The sequence below is a fragment of the Rattus norvegicus genome, chromosome 8 (assembly GCF_021556685.1).
Source record: "Rattus norvegicus strain SHRSP/BbbUtx chromosome 8, alternate assembly SHRSP_T2T, whole genome shotgun sequence".
In the NCBI taxonomy this organism is placed as follows: domain Eukaryota; kingdom Metazoa; phylum Chordata; class Mammalia; order Rodentia; family Muridae; genus Rattus; species Rattus norvegicus.
The window spans coordinates 40130979-40150250 of record NC_141541.1 but is presented as its reverse complement, the minus strand read 5'-3'; the positions used below and the strand labels follow the sequence as shown (position 1 = coordinate 40150250).

General features: G+C 44.0%; 1 protein-coding gene and 1 long non-coding RNA gene across 5 annotated transcripts in view; both read right to left on the bottom strand.

Moving 5' to 3' along the window:
- Positions 1–1031: 1031 nt before the first annotated feature.
- Cdon (cell adhesion associated, oncogene regulated) overlaps positions 1032–19272 on the bottom strand; it is an 86498-nt gene continuing 68257 nt past the window's right edge. For 3 of the 4 annotated variants that reach the window (XM_087563481.1, XM_087563479.1, XM_087563480.1), the window contains 3 exons: positions 17660–17739; positions 5201–5460; positions 1038–4573 (listed from right to left, as the gene is read on the bottom strand). In XM_087563481.1, coding sequence (XP_087419607.1) covers positions 4410–4573; positions 5201–5460; positions 17660–17739 — 504 coding nt within the window. In that variant the 3' untranslated portion in view covers positions 1038–4409. 4 annotated transcript variants of the gene reach the window in all.
- Positions 7070–11813, bottom strand: LOC102548010 (uncharacterized). The gene is made up of 2 exons (XR_015627602.1): positions 10285–11813; positions 7070–7218 (listed from the first exon to the last, which is right to left on the bottom strand). It is a non-coding gene; the product is annotated as an uncharacterized LOC102548010 (long non-coding RNA).

Here is a 19272-nt window from a genome sequence, read left to right as displayed (position 1 = left end):
AGCCATCTGCGAGCAATTGAAAACAGCACAGGGAATGCTCTCGGATACCAGGGAATTGAGAGCTGAGTTCTTTTCAGAAAGGGGGGGGGGAGGACACACTGGGTTGAGTAACCCCTAACTCAATTACAGCTGATGTCTAGCAGAGCTATTTCAATTACAACTCCCGAGCTGGTTGCTTATTGGCGAGAAGAATCAGGTGCCTAGTGCAGCTTAGGAACATCGCTGACCGTGCAGCGGTCAGACTCCCGGAATCTGTGCCAGCAGAGGTATTCAGCAACACTCCAGTCACCAGGCCTGGGGGAGTTGGCTGACAGAGAGCAGAGGCTGTTCCAAAATCACACTCTGACAGCTGCCAGTGCAAGTCTGAGATCTGGGCGAGGCACAAGTGAGCGCTTGTTTGGCTGACAGAGGGGGGAGAGTCAGAACTCAGAGCTGCTCTGCAGAGGACTCAGAGGCAAGGGGCTGATCTGCCAGCAGTGCAGAAAGTGGCGCCTGACGGGAGACAGAAAACTGGGAGAAACCTAAGACGCTTCTTTGGTTTCAGCTTTCTTCGCAGCCCTCAGGGTGGGGCCTAAGGGTTAAAAGTGGCTTATTTAAGTATGGGAAATGAAATACAAAATGTCTACACCTTATAGAAAGGATTTTGCTGGTTTTCTTGTCAGGGAAGGTAATTGACTTCTACTATTCAGGGGAGTAAAGCGAGTTTCCTTGGGGGTGCTATTACAGACACTATGGGGAGAAGAACCTCCTCTCTCCTTACTTCTTTCCCATCCTTCTATCTCATGCTAAGCTCCTGTTGGGGTCCCTCAGACCCTCGTAGACAGCTGCTGTGGTCCTGCTCCCTCCTAATACTGGCAGCCACAACAAGGGAGAGGTGGCTGGGTCCTTGGGTGCTCTAAGGGACTTTGCAGAGCAAGGCAGAGAAATGGGACAACTATACACTCTTACTCACATGCCACTCTGTGCCCACAAGTGTGTGTGTGTGTGTGTGTGTGTGTGTGTGTGTGTGTGTATCCCTCTTCACAGGCGACTGCGTGTGAAAGCAGCATTCTCTTTTAATATAAAATCATGTCAACCAAATAAAACCGGTCAAAACTACATCACTTAGAGTATGTACAATTTCACACATAATAGCACAACTTTAAGGAAAATAAACATTTTTTTTCAATATAGTACAAAACATGCATCTCAGGGTCAACACGGTCAGAGCGAGCAATACAGGTAAAGGACAGTTCCACACAGTTTCCTGGTAGTGCTGGGGCTGACACAGAGAAGTGACGTCATCCGCCTGGAATAACAACTGTACAAAGAGAACCCAGTAAAAACCGTTCAACAGTGAGATCACCTCAACGGTTTAGAGTGACGCAATTAACCTATACCCTGTATAGCACCTGTCACCAGAGTCGGCTACGTAATTGGTGAACACAACCAGGGAAAGGTGACACAATTTACTAGGCCTAGGGAAGTTTAACGCTAAAGGAAGACTCACCCAATACATGAAGAGGCCCCTACCAGGTTCATGGCCAGTGAGCCAGTTGAAGGTTAAATGTTCACAGGGTTAGGAGAGGGTAGGAGTTGGGTGAGGGTAAGGGGAGGGTATCAAAGAGAGATTCCTGAAGATGATGTACTTGGTAAGAGCCCTGTCAGTTTGGGATGAGGGTGGACAGAGGGAAGCCCCACCAGCTGCAGTTGGAGCCTCACAGAGAAAGTTCGCAGCAGGGGTGGACAATGCACACGTTCTGGACTGGTTCCATGGAGGGTGAACCATAACACTTCCAGAAAGCAGGTAAATGGGGCATGGGTGACGGGACAGGTGAACTGGGCTCCAGTGCGGGCTCTAGCTCACTCATGGGCTGAGAACTTCATGCCTACTCTGTTTATTTGCTGTGGGGGTCAGATGAGATAACAGTAATAAACAGGGAACTCAATAAACAATTGTCCCTCCACAAGTGCATGCCATTCCACGTAGGAATGACTGGTGACCCCCCCACACCCACCCACACACATTTTTCCTATGTCCTCTTGATTCCCGGGGAAGTGACACTTGCTACAACCATTTCTGGTGACTGTGCAGAACATGAAAGTTCACAGAAACTCACACTAAGGAGAACTCAAACTCCTAAATATAAAGGCAATTATATAGATTTATATTTATATTTTATATATCTCAATATATAAAGCCATTTTTTATAAATAAAATACAATAAAAGGGTTAACACTTAAAACAGCGTTACTAATCATAAATAAAGCAGTCCACAATGAGATTGCCCTAAAGGTAAGGGAATTTTATCATCCTCATGGGCAAGCCCCACGTCAAACTCAATCTTTAAAAGCAGTTCTGACCCAAGGCTCGTGCCGACCTACCTGTTTCATGAGTCTCAGTGAACAACTGATTGCCCACGGACATTTGCTTCCTGCTTTCCTAAACGCCCTGCTCCGAGACGGCTTAGTTCCGACTCAACTGGCAAAGCGCACAGTAGGTCTCTACGCCATCCTTGGCAAGTCAAGATGTAAGGCTACAGCTAAGCACCTCCAAAACTAATTGCGGATGTTTTACACTATGGCCATGAACCCCAGGATCATAGAACTTGCTTCTATAGCACCCCGCTACCCATCTATGGAATTCTATTTACTGCAATTTTACAGAAGGAACTCTAGCGCAGTGGCTCTGCTGAAACAGCTCACACTCCCACTAGCAGTTCTATTTATAAAAGACACAGGCATATGTAAGGGAATACTGACGCATGTATATAGAGTTGATCAGTACAGTACCGTATTCTCTTTCGCTTTGCGGGAAACGAAAACAAAACGTATCCTGGAATTGTTTGATTCCGCATAAAGAGAAATAATGTTGGTTCCCTTCCCCCTGCCCCACTAAGGGATACACCATTCAAAAGCAGATCTGTGATCCACTAGGGCTTGGTTCAAGCTGTTGAAATGCATGTAAGCCTTCCAAAGACAGCTGCAATGTTCTTGTTGCTCAGAGAACAGTAACTGACTGCGTGAACCCCGCTGACTGAAGCCAGGGTTACTGCTCATAGTGATGGCGGCCAGAAAGACTGTCAGAAAAATGCCCTTAAACCCTCTCTCACAGCTAAGCCTTCCCTGACATTCTGCTGCAGTTTGGATACTATCTTCCAAAGCCTATCTGTGTGTCCGAAGTCTGATTCCCACGGCAGCATGTTTCGGAGGTGGCAGATTCTTGAAGAGGGAGGAGTGTGAGGTTGTCAGACCATTGAGGCGTGCTCTCAGTGGAGCCTTGAACACTCCGCTCCCCCCCCCCCCGATTTACGGTTTAAGCTATTTCGCTTTGCTATGCATGCCCACCATGATATGCTTCCTCAACACAGGTCCAAAGCTACAGGTCTATTCAGCCACAAACTAGAACTTCTAAAACTGGGAGTCAAGATAACCCTGTGTTATAAGACAATCACCTCAGGAATTCTGCTCTAGTGGCAGAAGGCTGAGTCACACATGCTCACTCAGATCCCCCAGGATACTGTCAACACTGGAAGTGACAAAAATGTCAGCCTTCAGGTAGTGTAAACACCACAAGCAGTATGGGACAGAGGGAAGAGCTTCACTTAGAGGTCCCTTCAGCCCTCCTCTTTCTTGAGGCATGTAATATCCTTCTCTTCAAACTATCAGTTTAAAGGCCTTACTTTTGTATTTATTATATACCTCTGCAAGTAGTGCAAAGAACTCGTGGTGGCCATTTTGTAAATTAAGATAATAGGAGCAGTGGACCATGAAGGCATTACTTTTCCTTCTGAATCTGGTTCCCTTTCTATATAATACAATAATCCAAACAGACTTTACATGTTTCTGTGTTCATAACAACACTGGCTAATTTGATACCTAGAAGATTGATCGCTACTTGTACCCAGGCACAGAGAGAAAATAAGTCAGTATTAGTATTTTTCTGGAAGGTACTCAAAAGTGTGTCAGCTGGGTTGGCTATTATAAACATATGATCACAACTATGGTTGATTTTTAAATGTTCCCAAAAGTCTGACGACATGGGAGAGGTAACAGTTTTTCCATCTAGGAACGACTGGTGACAAATGTGAAATGGCGTGGGCAATCCTCTCCCCACAACTGAACAGGCCAGAAGATGGAAGCCTGCCAACTGAAGGCCCCAGAAGACACAGAATGATCCCCTGCTCTCCAGACGATTAAAAAAACTCTGCATTAAAAAAAAATAGGGGGAGGAAGAAATGGGGAAGGGAAAACATAAGGCATAAATAATATAAAAGGGCGCACATTTTAAGATACATTCATGACATTACTACTACCAAAAAATAAATAATGGTTTTCTCTGATTTGAATTAATGTCCTTCACACAGTTTGTCCCCAGGCCTGTGTGGTGCAGTTACTGGCTTGCAGTGGGAGGCCTGCTCACATTCCTCTCAGGTCTCTTGGGCTTGCTGAAGGACCACTGACAGCCCGTCTAGAGGGGGGCCAGGAGGAGACCACGCTGTCTTCTCACTGCAGTCCTCCAAGACAGGTGATAAAATAAGAGGACTCCAACTGAAAACTTTGTCCTCTGCTTCTGAATGACCGCTGCTGTCTCCTGAAAAACAGGGAGATTTGGGTACATTGCGGATTAATAAACGGGCTTCATACAGCTGCTTCTGAAAACAGTATGTTGAATAATAGAGAAACATACAAAAGGGAGTCCTGCTTACGTGTGGTTTGGATCCGAGGAAGAAAGAACACTTTAAAAACCTATGTAAGTCATTTGAAAGTATAATGATTCCCCTACGAGCCCCTAAGAAAGTTTATATTCCTATAGACAATGCAAAGAGACGCAGGGCCCATGCTCACAAAACGCATCATCCCAGCAGGTCCTCTGTTCTGGTACTAATAAGTCCACACCTGTTTGGATAACGTCCCATGATGCAATGGGATTAGCAACCTGAGCCATCTGCTGCTACTGCAGTCTGAGTGTGTTGGACCTCATGGGATCTGAGAAGCTAAGCAGGGTCAGCTCTGATTAGTATTTAGATGCTGTGCTGATGGGTATAATGACAGAGAAGTTCCAAGAATCTCTTATCCACCTTTATCTTTTTGTCCAGTGCCCAAAGTTCCCACCCAGTCTTCTAAGTGTTCTGGGAGCCGAGCACAGGTGTGGCTTTCCTGACACAGCTTTTAGCCCACCGGGGACCAGGAACGGAAGGAGGAAAATGGCTCCCTGTACCTCTGTTGAACTCTGCTGTGTCTTCTGTGGAATCAGAATTGATGTCGCTTGTGTTGTCCTGGCGGCATGTACGCTGGGTAGGTGCTGGTGCCACGCTGTCCTTGAGGCACTCCTCAGGTATCTGGCCACCATCAGGAACTGTGGAAACTGGACACACTGGGAACTTCATGACACCGAGGGGCTTCATTTCCAGTCCATCCTGAGGATAAGAGGCTACCACTGGGACCACAGGAAGGGGACTGTTGGTTTTGGTGAAACACCTGCAGATTTAAGCCGAGAAACAGAACTGAGTGTTTAGGGGCATCAATAATTAAAATAGGCTTAAGTTAAACATATTGAATGCTTTGTACTCACTAACTCTTAAGAATTATGCTTGAAAAATAACTAATTGACTCATTAGGATTGAGAAATACCGAGACCCTGAAAACTGCGGTTGTAGTGGACGATGATAGGAAAATGTTCCGAAGGAAAACCACCCAAGGACAGAACCTTCCACGATAACCCAACTCATGTACTTCCTGTACGCCCCTGTCAGGAAACAACTCCCATGTCATTAACTAGTCCCTAAACACAGCAGGCAGAAGTGAAACACCAGCGAGGACTGAGGGAGAAACGAAGGAAAGAAAGCTTGGGCACACGGCGGCCACACGGGAGAATGGGCCTTACAACAGTCAGTATGGGGGGGGGGGAACCCGTGAGGTCAGGTGGCGCACTGGTTTCCTTTCTCAGTGCTACGACAGAATCCCAACAACAGCCACATAACGAAAGAGGGGTCCACTCTAGGTCCAAGTTCACGGGTGTGATGCACCACCGTGTGGATGGTTTGGTGACAGGACTGGAGGTAGCTGGTGACACTGCATCTGCAGTCAAGAAGCTGGTGCTCCATTTCTCCTTTCTATTCAGTCTGGGACTCGGGTCCACACTCACTGCGGGTCTTTCCACTTTCCAGTTAACCTGGTCCAAGAACTCCTTCACAGCCACATTTACAGCTTTGTCTCCTAGGTGATTCTAGGCCCTGCTACCTGACAGTCAGTATTAACCCCTCACAGTTGCTTTCCCCAACTCAGACTAGACATTTGGAAGCAAGCAGTTTTAAGATTTTTTTTCCCCATTGTCAAATTAGTTCCCTGGAATTTATCAGTACTACTTCATTTCAAACCCATTCTACTTTTATTTCCTGCCTCCAGTTTCATCCTGGGTAATTTCTGTGACCCCGCCTCCTAGGTCTTTGGTTCTTCTGTTGCCTCTTCCAATGGCTGTCGAGCTCACTCTGCACACTTCCCATTCACGTACCACGCCTTCTCAGACCTGAAGTTTCTATTTGGATTTTCCTCGGCTGAAATGCCCACATGTTCATTTCCCGATTGTTTATTTTCCTGTAAGTCCCAAACATATTTATAATATCTATTTAATGCCACTGCGTGCTAACGGTGAGGCTTGGGCCATGTCAGGATCTGCTTTTCCTGCCCTGCTGTGCACCCCAGGAAGCACCATACTCTGTTTCCTTAGGTGTACAGTAATTCTTTTTCAAACTCGACTTCTCTTTGAACTTTGTTTGTTTTACTGTCGGTGAACTCAGTCTTCTGACACGTTCCTTCTCGAGCCCCTACCCCGAGACTCAGGCGAAACCCAGAGTGCCTCTGAAGGAGTGGGTTCTAGTTTAGTTTCTGCCTGAAACATGGTTCAACTGTCTACATTTCATCACTGCCATCTGTTGAAGATCAAGCCGTTCCTATGTTACTGTCACTTTTTCTTTTTAATTTCTAAAATCGGGACTAAGAAAAGTTTACAGCTGAGGCTCTGCTAGGCTTTAATGTAAGGTGGGCGGGGAGGGACAGAGGCGAGCAGCTGCGTGGCTGAGATAGGCCGTTAGGGAGAACAGAGACCGGAATTCTTTATTTCCATCTTTAACACATGGGAGGGCAGGTTTCTGGGACAAACAAATTAGGAAAGGAGTTCGGTTCTGGTGGCTCAAGTCATCGGAAAGACCAGCTCTGAGCAAGAAGATAGATGTGAGTCTGAAAGAAAACCAGACACCTGTTAGTAAATCGAGTCATTAACTTAAATAAATCCAACTTTTATGTCAAGTAAGAAAGCACACTAACTATACAGTTAATGGAATTCAGGTATCAGGGATCTAATTTTAACTTTAGATGGTACGACAAAAATATGAACATGGCCCATGTTTTCTCCATGCAGGTCCAGCTGAAGGAACAGCAGGTACAGACGTGAATACGCTGGAGTTAGAACCGGAGCCCTGGCTTGGGCGCGTCACGCCTCAACAGAGTAGGGCGTTACTTCTGGTTTTCTCCCGTGGCTGTTTTATTCAGCTCAGAACTCTTAACAGTGTTCACACAATCAGTGTCTCCTGCCACTTTGCATTTTGCTGTTAGCATCTCCCACTCTCGTACTCAGTGGACCCCAAAGTTCCCCTGTGGACTCAGTACATGCTACCCGCAGGCTCTGAATATGTTAAAATACGGGGTAATGTAAAGGTGGAAGCCATTCTAGTTTCAAACTACTATCAGACAGAACTCAACAAGTGTATGGGTCTTCATAAATACGCTCCTATGGAAGACTGCTCCAACTGGCAAGGGCTGTGGTAGGCACTGTGCATAACAAGGTAAAGACAGCAGAGGGCCTGTTCCCAGACTAGCAGAGATAAACAGATGCGACCACATGTCGGGATATGGAAGGAAGTAGAGGAAACCTGGGGCTTGGCAAAGGACTAAGGGTAGGAGGCGCTGGGACTTCATAGCTGAGGACCTGGCATTAGTATTAATTATGAAATTGGGGAATTTAAAAAGCTCAGAAATATCACTGGTCAGGGAAATTAGAATGCTATTGTGACTTATTGAAAGCATTTCTTAAAATTTATATTCCAGGCTCCTGGTTGTTTAGTTTATAATGTAATATCTGTCCTGCTAATAACTGATAAAAGGTTAGAAAATTTTTACTTTTAATCTATTCAGGGCATTGAGAGTTACTAAAGTACTTATGTGGCTAAGGGTGTAGAGACGGTGAATGTGACTGTCAGCCAGAAGGTCAGATGCTCCTGAGGCATCTGCTCAGCTCAGTGCTGACGAAACTCTGTGAGCTCAAGAACTGAGAAGCTAAGAACCTGAGCGGAACTTCTGGAAGCATCAGGGCTCGGAGGGTAACACTGGAGTTCAGGGCCTGTGAAGAGGAAAAGGCCGAGGAAACACCCACAGGCTTTTCACTGGGGCCCTCAAAGGGCTACATCCTAAAGGGAAGACTGAAACAGGAATAGGCTGGGCCTTAAAAAAAGACATGCACGTGTGGGAGCGTGTGGTGTGTGCTCAGCTGTCTGTGCAGGTGCACATGGCCTTTTGTGCATGTCAAGGCCAGAAGACAACATCTGGTGCCTGCTCTATCACTCTCCACCTTTTCTTTGGAGAGAAGGTTCCTCATTGAATTTGGAGCTGGGCTGGCAGCCTGCAAACCACAGCAGTTCTCTTGTCTCTACCTTGCATAGCACTGGGGTCATAGGTACACTTGCAGCTGTGTCCAGCCTTTTACACGAGTGCTAGGGATTTGAACTTGGTCCTCATGCCTGTATAGAGAACACTGATACTTGTTGATCCATCCCCCAGCCCTTGGACGAGGTTTTTACAAAGCCTAAATTAACCTCCGCATTACATCAGTTCGACTCCAGTTAGGCTTCGAGTGATCTGGCCCTCGCCCAGCTGTGTGGCTAAACATACAAGTAAACCCTTTCTGGAAGAAAACATCTTCTAGAGCTTATACTAGTTTACACAAGTTACGCAGAAAACAATTCCTAAAAACAGAAAACAAGTATTAAAACAAGAACGAGAGAAAGCAAGTTGAGGGTAGAGAGATGGCTCAGCAGTTAAGAGCACTTGTTGCTCTTGCAGGGGTCAGTTCCCAGCATCCACCTGGTGGCTCACAACCACCCAGAACATCAGTCCAAGGGACTCCTCTTCTGACTTCTGGTAGACAGTGACAATAGTGTGTTGGTAAAGGTCTCCAGGTTGAAAAGCAACAAATGAGTAGCATCAGACAGAAGAAAGAAAATACAGACATGAACAAGTAGCAACAGAGGCTGGCCTAGAAACTTAGAGTTGGTACTGCCTGCTAATAAGCATCAATTATAAAGCCTTAGAGGGTTTTAACCATTTTAGAACAAAAACATATTTACAGAGATCATAAAGGATTCATTTCAGGAAGAAATGGACTTAAACTATTCTACAGCATTTATACTATATGGGAAGTAGGTTGAATTCTTATTTGTTTGTTTGCTTAGTGTTTGTGTGTGTGTGTGTGTGTGTGTGTGTGTGTGTGCGCGCGCACACGTGTATATCAGATACACGCGCACGCACGTGTATATCAGAAGACAGCTTGCTAGAGTTGTTTCCCTCCTTCTACCATGTGGATTCTGGGAACTAATTTGGTTGCCAGGCAGATATCTTTGTCCCCTGAGCCTATCTTGCCAGCCTCTTGTATGAGTTCTAATGTGTTATCAGACTCTGGCTAAAGTCATAATGCCCAGTGCCAAACCCTTAAGTGATGTTCAGTAGGACTTTAAAAATGTAAAATAAATAAAAAATTATTAGCATTAAAAAGCAAGTACGTTATTAAGGAACAATAGTACAAGACTATTCTCACAGCCCATACCTAACATGAGATAAGACAGGGATATTAAAGCTGGAGGGCCTGCCACACTTTCCTTTTGCTGTTTGCGTCACAATACTAGTTATCCATCCTTGCTCAGTATTGATTTGTGGCTAGATCCTTTTTCTAATATCTGTTGCCTTTAGTGTTAGCTGGCTTAAACGTCGGTCTCTTAGAGGTCAGCAATGACTGGGAATCTGAAGGTAATGTAAGGTGCTAGGAGCCTGAGCTTAGAGGAGAAAGAAAAGTTCATGTAAAAGAATCAAAGTTAAGCTGAGGGGATGATAAAAAGTATACTTGCCAGAATCTGAAAAAAAAATAAATAAAAGCAAGGCAGGGCTCTCTAAACAGAAACACTACAAATAAAATGAATTCATACAGCAACTGAATGAATTTCATCACGCTGAAATAACAAAGTGCCGGGAACTCACCAGACAGCGAGAGGCCTCTTTTTTCCTCTTGGTTTCTCTTGTCCTGTGCTCTTCTTTAATTTAAAGCAAGTTGTAGATGGGATTTCTGAGTGAAGTCTGAGGGCTTTTCAACATCACGATTTCTAAAGGACATTGGTCAGCGTGGCCTGAAGTTACATTCATGGGGTAGGACTGGGGACCGGTGAGACAGAAGAGCAAGGGCCAGCTTCTACAGGGATGGCCGCTGATGTAGGCTAATGTGCCAGGAACACATATTAAAGACATTCGGAAGTGACAGCTCTGGGCAGGAGGACGTGCAACTTCCTGTAAGAGTTCTTTAGTATCTGCTTCTCAGGTAAGTAGACACTCCTTCGAACTGTTCCTCTCCCGCAGCAGGGATCAGAGAAGGGAGGGTGGTAATATCATTTACATTTGTAAAGTAGCTATGACCCAGACTTCACCATGATAAGCCATAATGATTTAAAAATTTCTAGTACACTGAATCTTAACTGAGGATCTGCAATTAGCCACTTAGCTAACCAAATGTAAGTGATTGCACCGCCTCCCTGCTTGTATACTTCCAGATGTCGGCACCAGCGGAAAACCAGCTTGGACTCGGGCTGGGCGTGTGGAGATGAAAGCACATGGTCCACAGAGGGCTATGACCTCTCTTCTGCATGCGCTCAGGAGGAGCACAAGGGAGCGAGTCTGCCGCTGATAATGCACTCGGGCATTTTCTAAGGCAATAAAGAGACTGTGACTATGTAAATTAAGACACCAAATGTTCACGGAGTGAGGAAGAACAGAACATTCCGTAAGACACTCAGAATGGCCTTTACAGTTCACACCGACTCAGTAACTTTCACAATCTGGGGCTTCACAACCTTCGAACGCAGTGCCTGCGGGCAGACTGTGCAGTCAATGTTTCTGCAGGGCTGTCACCAGCCCAAGGGAAACTCCTCTTCTTCATTCTATAGACACCCAAGTAAACGGAACTCTGAGCGTCCCATCAGATACAAAGTGGGTGATTCTGTAAGAGCTCGGAGGTCTAGGACTTGTCAGTTTACAAGACCTTTTACCTGTCAGCTTATGAGACGGAAGAATGACTGGTGTAGGAATCACAAAAATAACGAAATATTCTGTAACCAGCAATCTGAACAGCAAGAATGGAATGAAAAAGAGAACTGAACAGAAGTTTAATTTTGCATTTGGGAGACCATGGGATATTGGTAGTCGATTAAACATAATTTGGGTGTTTCTGTAAATTATGCAGACAAATGTTTCCTGAATGAGTCTTTCCCTTCTGATTACATGCTTGGATACACTTAAGCAGAATTATAATGGCTATTCTGATCAGATGCGGGGACAAGTTTTACATAAAGCCCCTTCCCCAACTTTTTTGAAGTACTGGGGATTGAACCTGAGACCTCATGGATGCCAGGTAAATAAATAATCTAAGCCAGCCAGGCCCTCTCTCTTTCTTCATTATCCTTGAAGGCAAGGAGTAAGGATCCATGAGCCACCCGAACATTCAACATTTATTTTCGCGCACATGCCCTGAAGACATACCATGCAATAATACCTTGGTGATGTTTGTTTTATATTTAGTTAATCTTTGCTGTTTCTTCTGATCACAGCTAGCTCTCTTATTGGCTGCTCTATTTCTTGCTTGTGGGAACAGATAAGTTGCTGTACAACAGAACCCTCATGACCTTCCTCCATGACCATGACCACTCTCACTGTCTACAGGGTTAGGTTCTGTGATGAGCCCATCATCACGATGGGACTTTCCTTTAGAAGTTAGTTTATCAGTTATGTTCACACACAGGGCAGGGTGGCAGTGAGTGCTGGGAGACAAAAACAAAAACAAAAACAAAAACAACAAAAACAACCAACCAAACAAAAAACAAAACAAAAACAAACAAAACAAAAAACAACCAAACAAAAAAACAAACAAAACAAAAAACAAACAAACAAAAAAAAACCAAACCAAAACAAGACAAAAAAAAACCTCAAACCCCCAAAAACCCAAAAACTAACCAGCAAACACACACACACACACACACACACACACACACACACACACACACACACACACCAAACAAACACTGCTGCTATTGAGTTCCCAGCATCAAACCAGATGGCTCACAATTGCCTATAACTCCATCTCCTCAAAGTAGACAGATCATCGTAGGTGAGAGAAAAGCTGAACCCTGGACTCTGTGCTTTCTTCTGTTGGCATTATGGATAGTTCTGAAGTTGCTAAGTGGTCAGGAAGAAGAGAAGGACTGGGTTATGAAAAAGCGGCCTGCGCAGAGGACATGTTTAAGTGTGCTAGACAATTAACAGCCACCTGGGTCCATCAAGCCCTCTCCGGAGACTCCTATTATAACTTAATATCCTCGCTTCATTTTCATCCGAGCACATCTGACATGAGCCGCGGAAGGACACTCCCAGACAGAGAACATAGGGACATTCAGGATTATCACTCCACACAGACTTGGCAGCCATCTGTGATATCTGATTTCCTAGGCACTATCCCCAGTGGCTTTCTTTCTCTTGATTATCAGCCATTCTGCCCGGACTTCTTTTTCTTTCCCCAGATGAACTACAGACATTTTTCCACGCTGATTTTTACTTCCTGCCCATTTCCAGTCTCCCTAGGACCCTTAAAGTTAATCTCTCATTCTTTCCTGATGGGACCTCCATTCACTCGTCTGTGAATTTCATCAGTGTCTTCTCTACTCTCTCTTACAAATTATCAAGACTGATGGCAAATAGACCCAATTTAATTCCTTCCCATTAAACTAGCCGAGCAGCTAACAAACCACATCTGATTGCATATCCAGAACTGTACTGTTTTGTCTGAATTGAGGAGAAGAGAAAGGCAGAAAGAATTTGATTTATTTGATTACAAGCTGTTTAACTCTTGAAATGTTGAACAGCACAACGTTTTCTCAATTATGTCTTTAGTGGAAGGGATGCTGACCAGCATAGTGGTTTCTCAATTACATTTTCAGTGGAGGGGACTGGCTCCCTACAGGGCTGCATTCAACAGGCCTCTTTCTACAGGCTGCTAAAATCCTGAGGTTTTATTTTTCAGTTAAGAGAACAGAGGACCTGGTTGGGGATTTAGCTCAGTGGTAGAGCGCTTGCCTAGTAAGTGCAAGGCCCTGGGTTCGGTCCTCAGCTCAGGAAAAAAAAAGAAAGAAAAAAAAAGAGAGAGAGAGAACAGAGGACCTGGGTTCAGTCCTCAGCTTCAAGGAGGGGGACAGGCGGGGGGGGGGGGGGGGGAGGGACAGGGGAGGCCTGGCAGTCATTTACACTCCCCGAGATGTAACAATTCTTCCTAGACTGCCCCTAGACTGCTCTGGTTGTAACAATTCCCCCTAGACTGCCCTAGGGTGTGACAATTCCTCCTAGACTGTCCTGAGATGTAACAATTCCCCCTAGACTGCTAGAGGTGTCTTTCATCTTGCTTGTTCACATTTTTGTTTTGTTTTGTTTTGTTTTGTTGTTGTAGTTGTTGTTGTTGTTGTTGTTGTTGTTGTTGTTATAGCTGTTTGTCTGGGTCTGGCTGTCTCAATGTAGCCCTGGCTGTCCTCGAACTCACTATGCAGACCAGACTGGCTTCAAATTCAGAGATCCTCCTGCCTCTGTGTCCTGAGTACTGGAATTAGAGGTGTGTGTCACCACATCCTGTCTGTCCCCAATCTTTTCATATCAGTACTCCACTTATGCCAATAGAGTTGATCTCAGTCTTGCCAATTACTGCTAAAATGGAGGGTGAACGACAATTTGATTCCTAACTCTAAGAAACGCATTTGGGTGTTAAATCTGAGAAGGCAGAGAAAAAGGAGGAGCAAGTTACAGGGCGGGTGAGGTGATACATAGACTCTAAGGAAGCCCTGCCCAGTTCTTGGGTACCTGTGGAATAAAAAAGAAAATTCCAGGGCTAACCTCTGCTCTCAAACAGCACACTGCTGGGCAAGGAGCTTGTTCAACCCTAGTTTTCTGTTTCCTAGTGAGATGGTTGCGCCCGGTGATAGAGACGTACCCTTTCCCCAGCCTCTTCAACAGTATCTTTCTTAGTTATAAGATCTCACACCCACAATGCCTCTCACTTCCCTTCTAAACTCTGCCTACAGTGTTCTTGAAGGCATCATTCTAGCTGTCAAAGAGCTGCTTAAAGTCGTCTTTCGCTAGCCTGCTGTGGCTCTGGAGGACATGGTTCATTACCGAATGACCTACTTAGCTCCACCACATCCTTCTCTCATGAAGGACGTCAGCCGTCAGCACCCAGGAGCAACGGTGTCAAGTGGCAGTGAAGACTCTCCTAAGACTGTGAGCTGAGACATACATTTCCTCACTTTAAAGGGGGAAGAGAGTGTTATTGATTTAATTCAGGGCTTTGCCCACACCAGGCAAGTAACCCATCACTGAGTTCTGTCCCCAGACTTTGGGGTTTTAAATTTTTATTTCTAAGATGAAATATCATGACATTGTCCAACCCGGCCTTGAACTCACTCCGTAGTTCAAGCAGGCTTAAACTTACAATCCTCCTGCCGCAGCTTTTTGAGTAGTTGGTATTACAGGTCTGCAAGGCCTGTCTCCTTTCTTCCTTTAAAAACTGTTCCCCTTAGGTGTTTGTCATACAAGTGTTAGGCTGACAGACCAGATACCTAGTCTCAATCACAACATCCATAGCATTAGAAATGGGAAGTTAATGATTCTATTTTCTGAAAGACGAAGGTAGCTATTCATGAATACAACTGTGTATCTGTGTGTGTGTGTGTGTGTGTGTATCTGTTTGTCTCTGTGTATATCTGTATGTGTGTGTATGTATGTACGTGTGTATGTATGTATGTATGTCTCTCTGTGTGTCTGTGTGTGTTCCTTCATACAGGAAGAACATTTAAGCCAGGGAAAAACACAGCTGAAGAGAATTCACCTGTTTCCAGATAGCAGTGAAACAAACTTGAAATGCAGGAAGTTATTAACCTCAAAACCAAAGAAATACAATTACAATTTATAATAAAAACCACAAGATTCTGCATAGAAATGGTCAAACTCAAGTTGCCAGAGGCCATTTAAGTTCTCTTAAAGAAACAGGATCTATTTTGGACCCTGCAATGGAATCTCATCATAAAGACACTTCATGAACCTTGATATTGTTCTGTGATCGGTCTTCCAATACGCAGAGCACAGCTTCACTGCTCGGATGAGGGCGCTGACTGTGAGGTCCTGAGTAAATTTCCCAAGGTTACAGGTATGAGCAGTGACAAAGCACAGGATTCCTTATTCTTAGACCAAATTACAAGACTCTAATTTGTAAGGAGAGCTGAGTTCTGTGATGACCCCGAGAACCACAAAGGACAACTCAAGACACAAAACCTCTGCCTGCCACTGTTACATTAACCCACCTGATTACTGCCAAGTATGTGGGACAGCTTCACGAACTTCCTCCATGTGCTTTTTGGAAAAAAGATCTTTGCCCTGTAACTCAAGTTGACCTTAGACCCATGGCAATCTGACCATCTCAGCTTCTCGCATACCTGTTTACTGGCAAGAGCCACCCCATCCAGGTTTACCAATTATTTCACATGTTTCTTAACAAACTGTGACAGTTTGTGACAGCTCTGAACAAAGCTACAGCTTTGATAGATGAACATTTTCATAATGAGTGTCTTAGAGCTGAAATACTCTTAGTACACAAAATAGCCAGACAGCTCTGGATAATATATAAGCCTTTAGTGGTAAGTAAATAACAAAATGTAGCAATGATTCATTGCTCTGTTCTGAGAATTTCTAACACAGTGTGCTTTTTGTTTTCTGAGACAGGTCTCACTGCATAGCCCAGGCCTCTCTCATCCCAGCACGCTCAGCTTGCCTTTAGACTGCATGATTGGCTAGATCTTTCTGACGTCACTAACTCCCAGGACAACACTTAAAATTAAACTTCATTTAAAAGCTACAGAATGAACCCTTTTGGACAATGCATGATTCAAATGTCAAGCTACTTTCAGCTATTTTATGGGCTAGGTTTTCTAGTTAGAGGATTTCAGCAGTGGGATGGTTTTTTTCCCATCATTATGGAAAAGAACTAAGTTTTTTTCACGCAACTTCAATAATCCTTTGGAACTGATATAGACAGAAGTATATGAAAGAGCTTAGAGCCCTCACCTCCATATCATGCTGGTCTTGAACCTAGAATTCTCCTGCCTCAGACTCACAAATAGCTGGTATTAAAGACTTACACTACCAGGTACAACTTAAAAAAAGAAAAAAAGAAAAAGAAGAAGAAGAAAAAAACCCCAAGATTCTTAACCAAATGTCTGCTATAGGAAACAGTATTAAATCTTTCTGCTATTCAGTGTATCAAAGTTGGTGAATTTTCATTTGTTTGTATTTGAGACAAGGTCTTACTATGTAGCCCAGGCTGGTCTTGAATTTGTAATTCTCCTGATCACAGCTCTCAAAGTTTGAAACTACAGGTTGCTGAGATTATAGACATGTGCCACCTTACGTACTTTCTATGTTATTTTTTAAGTTCCATATGCTCATACATGAATCCATGCCCATGTGTATACACACACACAGCCCCCCCCCACATACACACAAAATTTTGTTGAAGTTTTTGTTTTGTTTTGTGACAGGGTCTCTCTATGTAGCCTGACTGTCTTGGAATTCGCTGGGTAGACCAGGCTAGCCTTAACCTCACAGAGATCACCTGCCTATGTCTAAGTACTGGGACTAAAAGCACACACCACCATGGTCCAAGTAAAAATTCTTAAGTATTTTAAGATTTTAAGAATTAAAGAAAAAGAAAGGAAGAAAGGAAGGGAGGGAGGGAGGGAGGAAGGAAGGAAGGAAGCAAGGAAGCAAGGAAGAAAGAAAGAAAGAAAGAAAGAAAGAGAGAGAGAGAGAGAGAGAAAGAAAGAAAGAAAGAAAGAAAGAAAGAAAGGAAGAAAGAGAAAGAAAGAAAGACTGCATAATCTAGTAGGAAAATTTCAGCACTATTATGGAAACCTTCCATAGAGGTAAGAAATGGTTATGTTGTTTTGTTTTGCATACTATTTAAACATGATCAACTGCATTTATCCTCATCCCAACACACGCATGAAAATAAGAAATGTGAAAAGACAAAAACTATATACAGAAGAACCCTGCCCTTCAACAATGCTGTTAAGAAACAAAGCCTCTAGTATGGTCACTACATGTCTGAAGAAACCGAGACACAGAAAGATGACAATTACAGAACAGGAAAAAACAATATTAACAATCTTACACTGCGGGTGGTCAAGCTTTGTGTCAGAGGTAAAGTTTAGGAAACCACTGAGGCAGCAGTGCAGAATGCGCCGGTCACAGCACCGTGGCTGGGCTCGTGCCAACATACCTATTGTTGTTCCGGCAATTCCGACAATTAATGCATTCCAGTGGGTCCATCTGAGGGACAGCCGTGTACACTGCTCCACCCTGGTCAGGACAACATTCAAGAAGAAAGAAGGAAAGAAGTTGAAGGAAGCAGAGAGCATTTACCAAATAATCTCAAATACATGCCGATAACAAGTGGGTGTAGGGTGTGTTTCCACACACAGCCTGAGCCATATAACATATACTACTTCTTCACAAGTGAACCCACCCACACAATGTTACACTATTTCCCTTAAGCTGAACCTCTGGACTGGAAAAAGGCAACTAAATGGAGGGAGGTTAGTCACTTCCTTTTAGTATTTCAAATTTATGCCTTGAAACATATTATACCTCATAAGCACCCACGTATGTTTTCTTTTCTAGCAGTCATGGAAAAAGCTTATGTGATGCCCGTTAGGGAGATGGGGTGTAAAGTTTGTTTGAGTGATGTCACAAGACGAACCCATCTTCGCTTTCCTGTAATTATTCGATTGGGTCTATTCACTTGACTGCACTGTTCTACGACGTCATGTCTTTCCAGATGGAGCAGAGTCTCTGCCAGCCATGACTTGGAGGGAATATTAATATTCTGATGTTGCTTTTGGCAGAAAACGGTCAGCAATTAAGGAAAATGCCCAGATTAACACATACCTCATTGTAAAATGTTCACTTGACATACAGAATGGCAAACAGGAAGCTAAAGACTGACTGGCCTTAGATTTAGGGTTCTGCTTTCTGAAGCAGAGCTGAGTTTGAGGGGTAGGTGGTATTATCACACTGTACTCCAAACCTCGAGCAGGCCTTCAAGGTTAGAAAAGGTTCGGGCAATTCCTTTTGCTAGAACACTTTCCATTTCGTTAATCTTATAACAACAGCCAGAACCTAAGCAAGGCAAGACCAGAAACTTCATTCAGTAACCCTGGTCCGCCTAACAACGGGAATGATTAGGAAAACAGAGAAAGACCATCCCTAGACTACATTCAGTACATGTGGGCCAACTCCGGAAGTTCAGAGAAATGATGTCATTTATGAGAATTGCTGAATTTGTTAAAGTCAAATCAGTGATTTTCATGACGACTGGTAAGACTTTTAGCTTCTCTATCTTTTTCCCTTTGAGAAAAGCAAGAAAGGAACATTTTGAACCAAAGTTGACAACTTCTAAACCTGTCACCTAATGGGGCGGCCATCATCTAAGTGGCAAGTCAGTCCCGTGGGTAGCATTGCCTTAGGGTCCCTCCTGTTAGAAACAGCACACGCTGTTCCAAGTCGAACGCCATGTGCGTCAGCGTCCTTGACTGAGCTGGCTGTGGACTAGGAACAGGAACATAACTGTTTAAGAAGCCTGAAGGTAAGCCAGGAGCTGCTCCCCAAAATAATGAAATTATTATCTCTTGGCAATGACACACTTTGTAGAATGTACAAAAATCCAGTTACACAAAGCCATAGGTTTGTTTTTCTTTTTTTAGTTTTATGATACAAATTCACCTTAAAAAGTTTTGTTTTGTAAATCTAGTATTTCAATATCTTCACTAAATTAATTAAAGATGGAAAAAAAAGAAAAAAAAAACCTTAACTTTTCCAGACTGTGGCAAATGG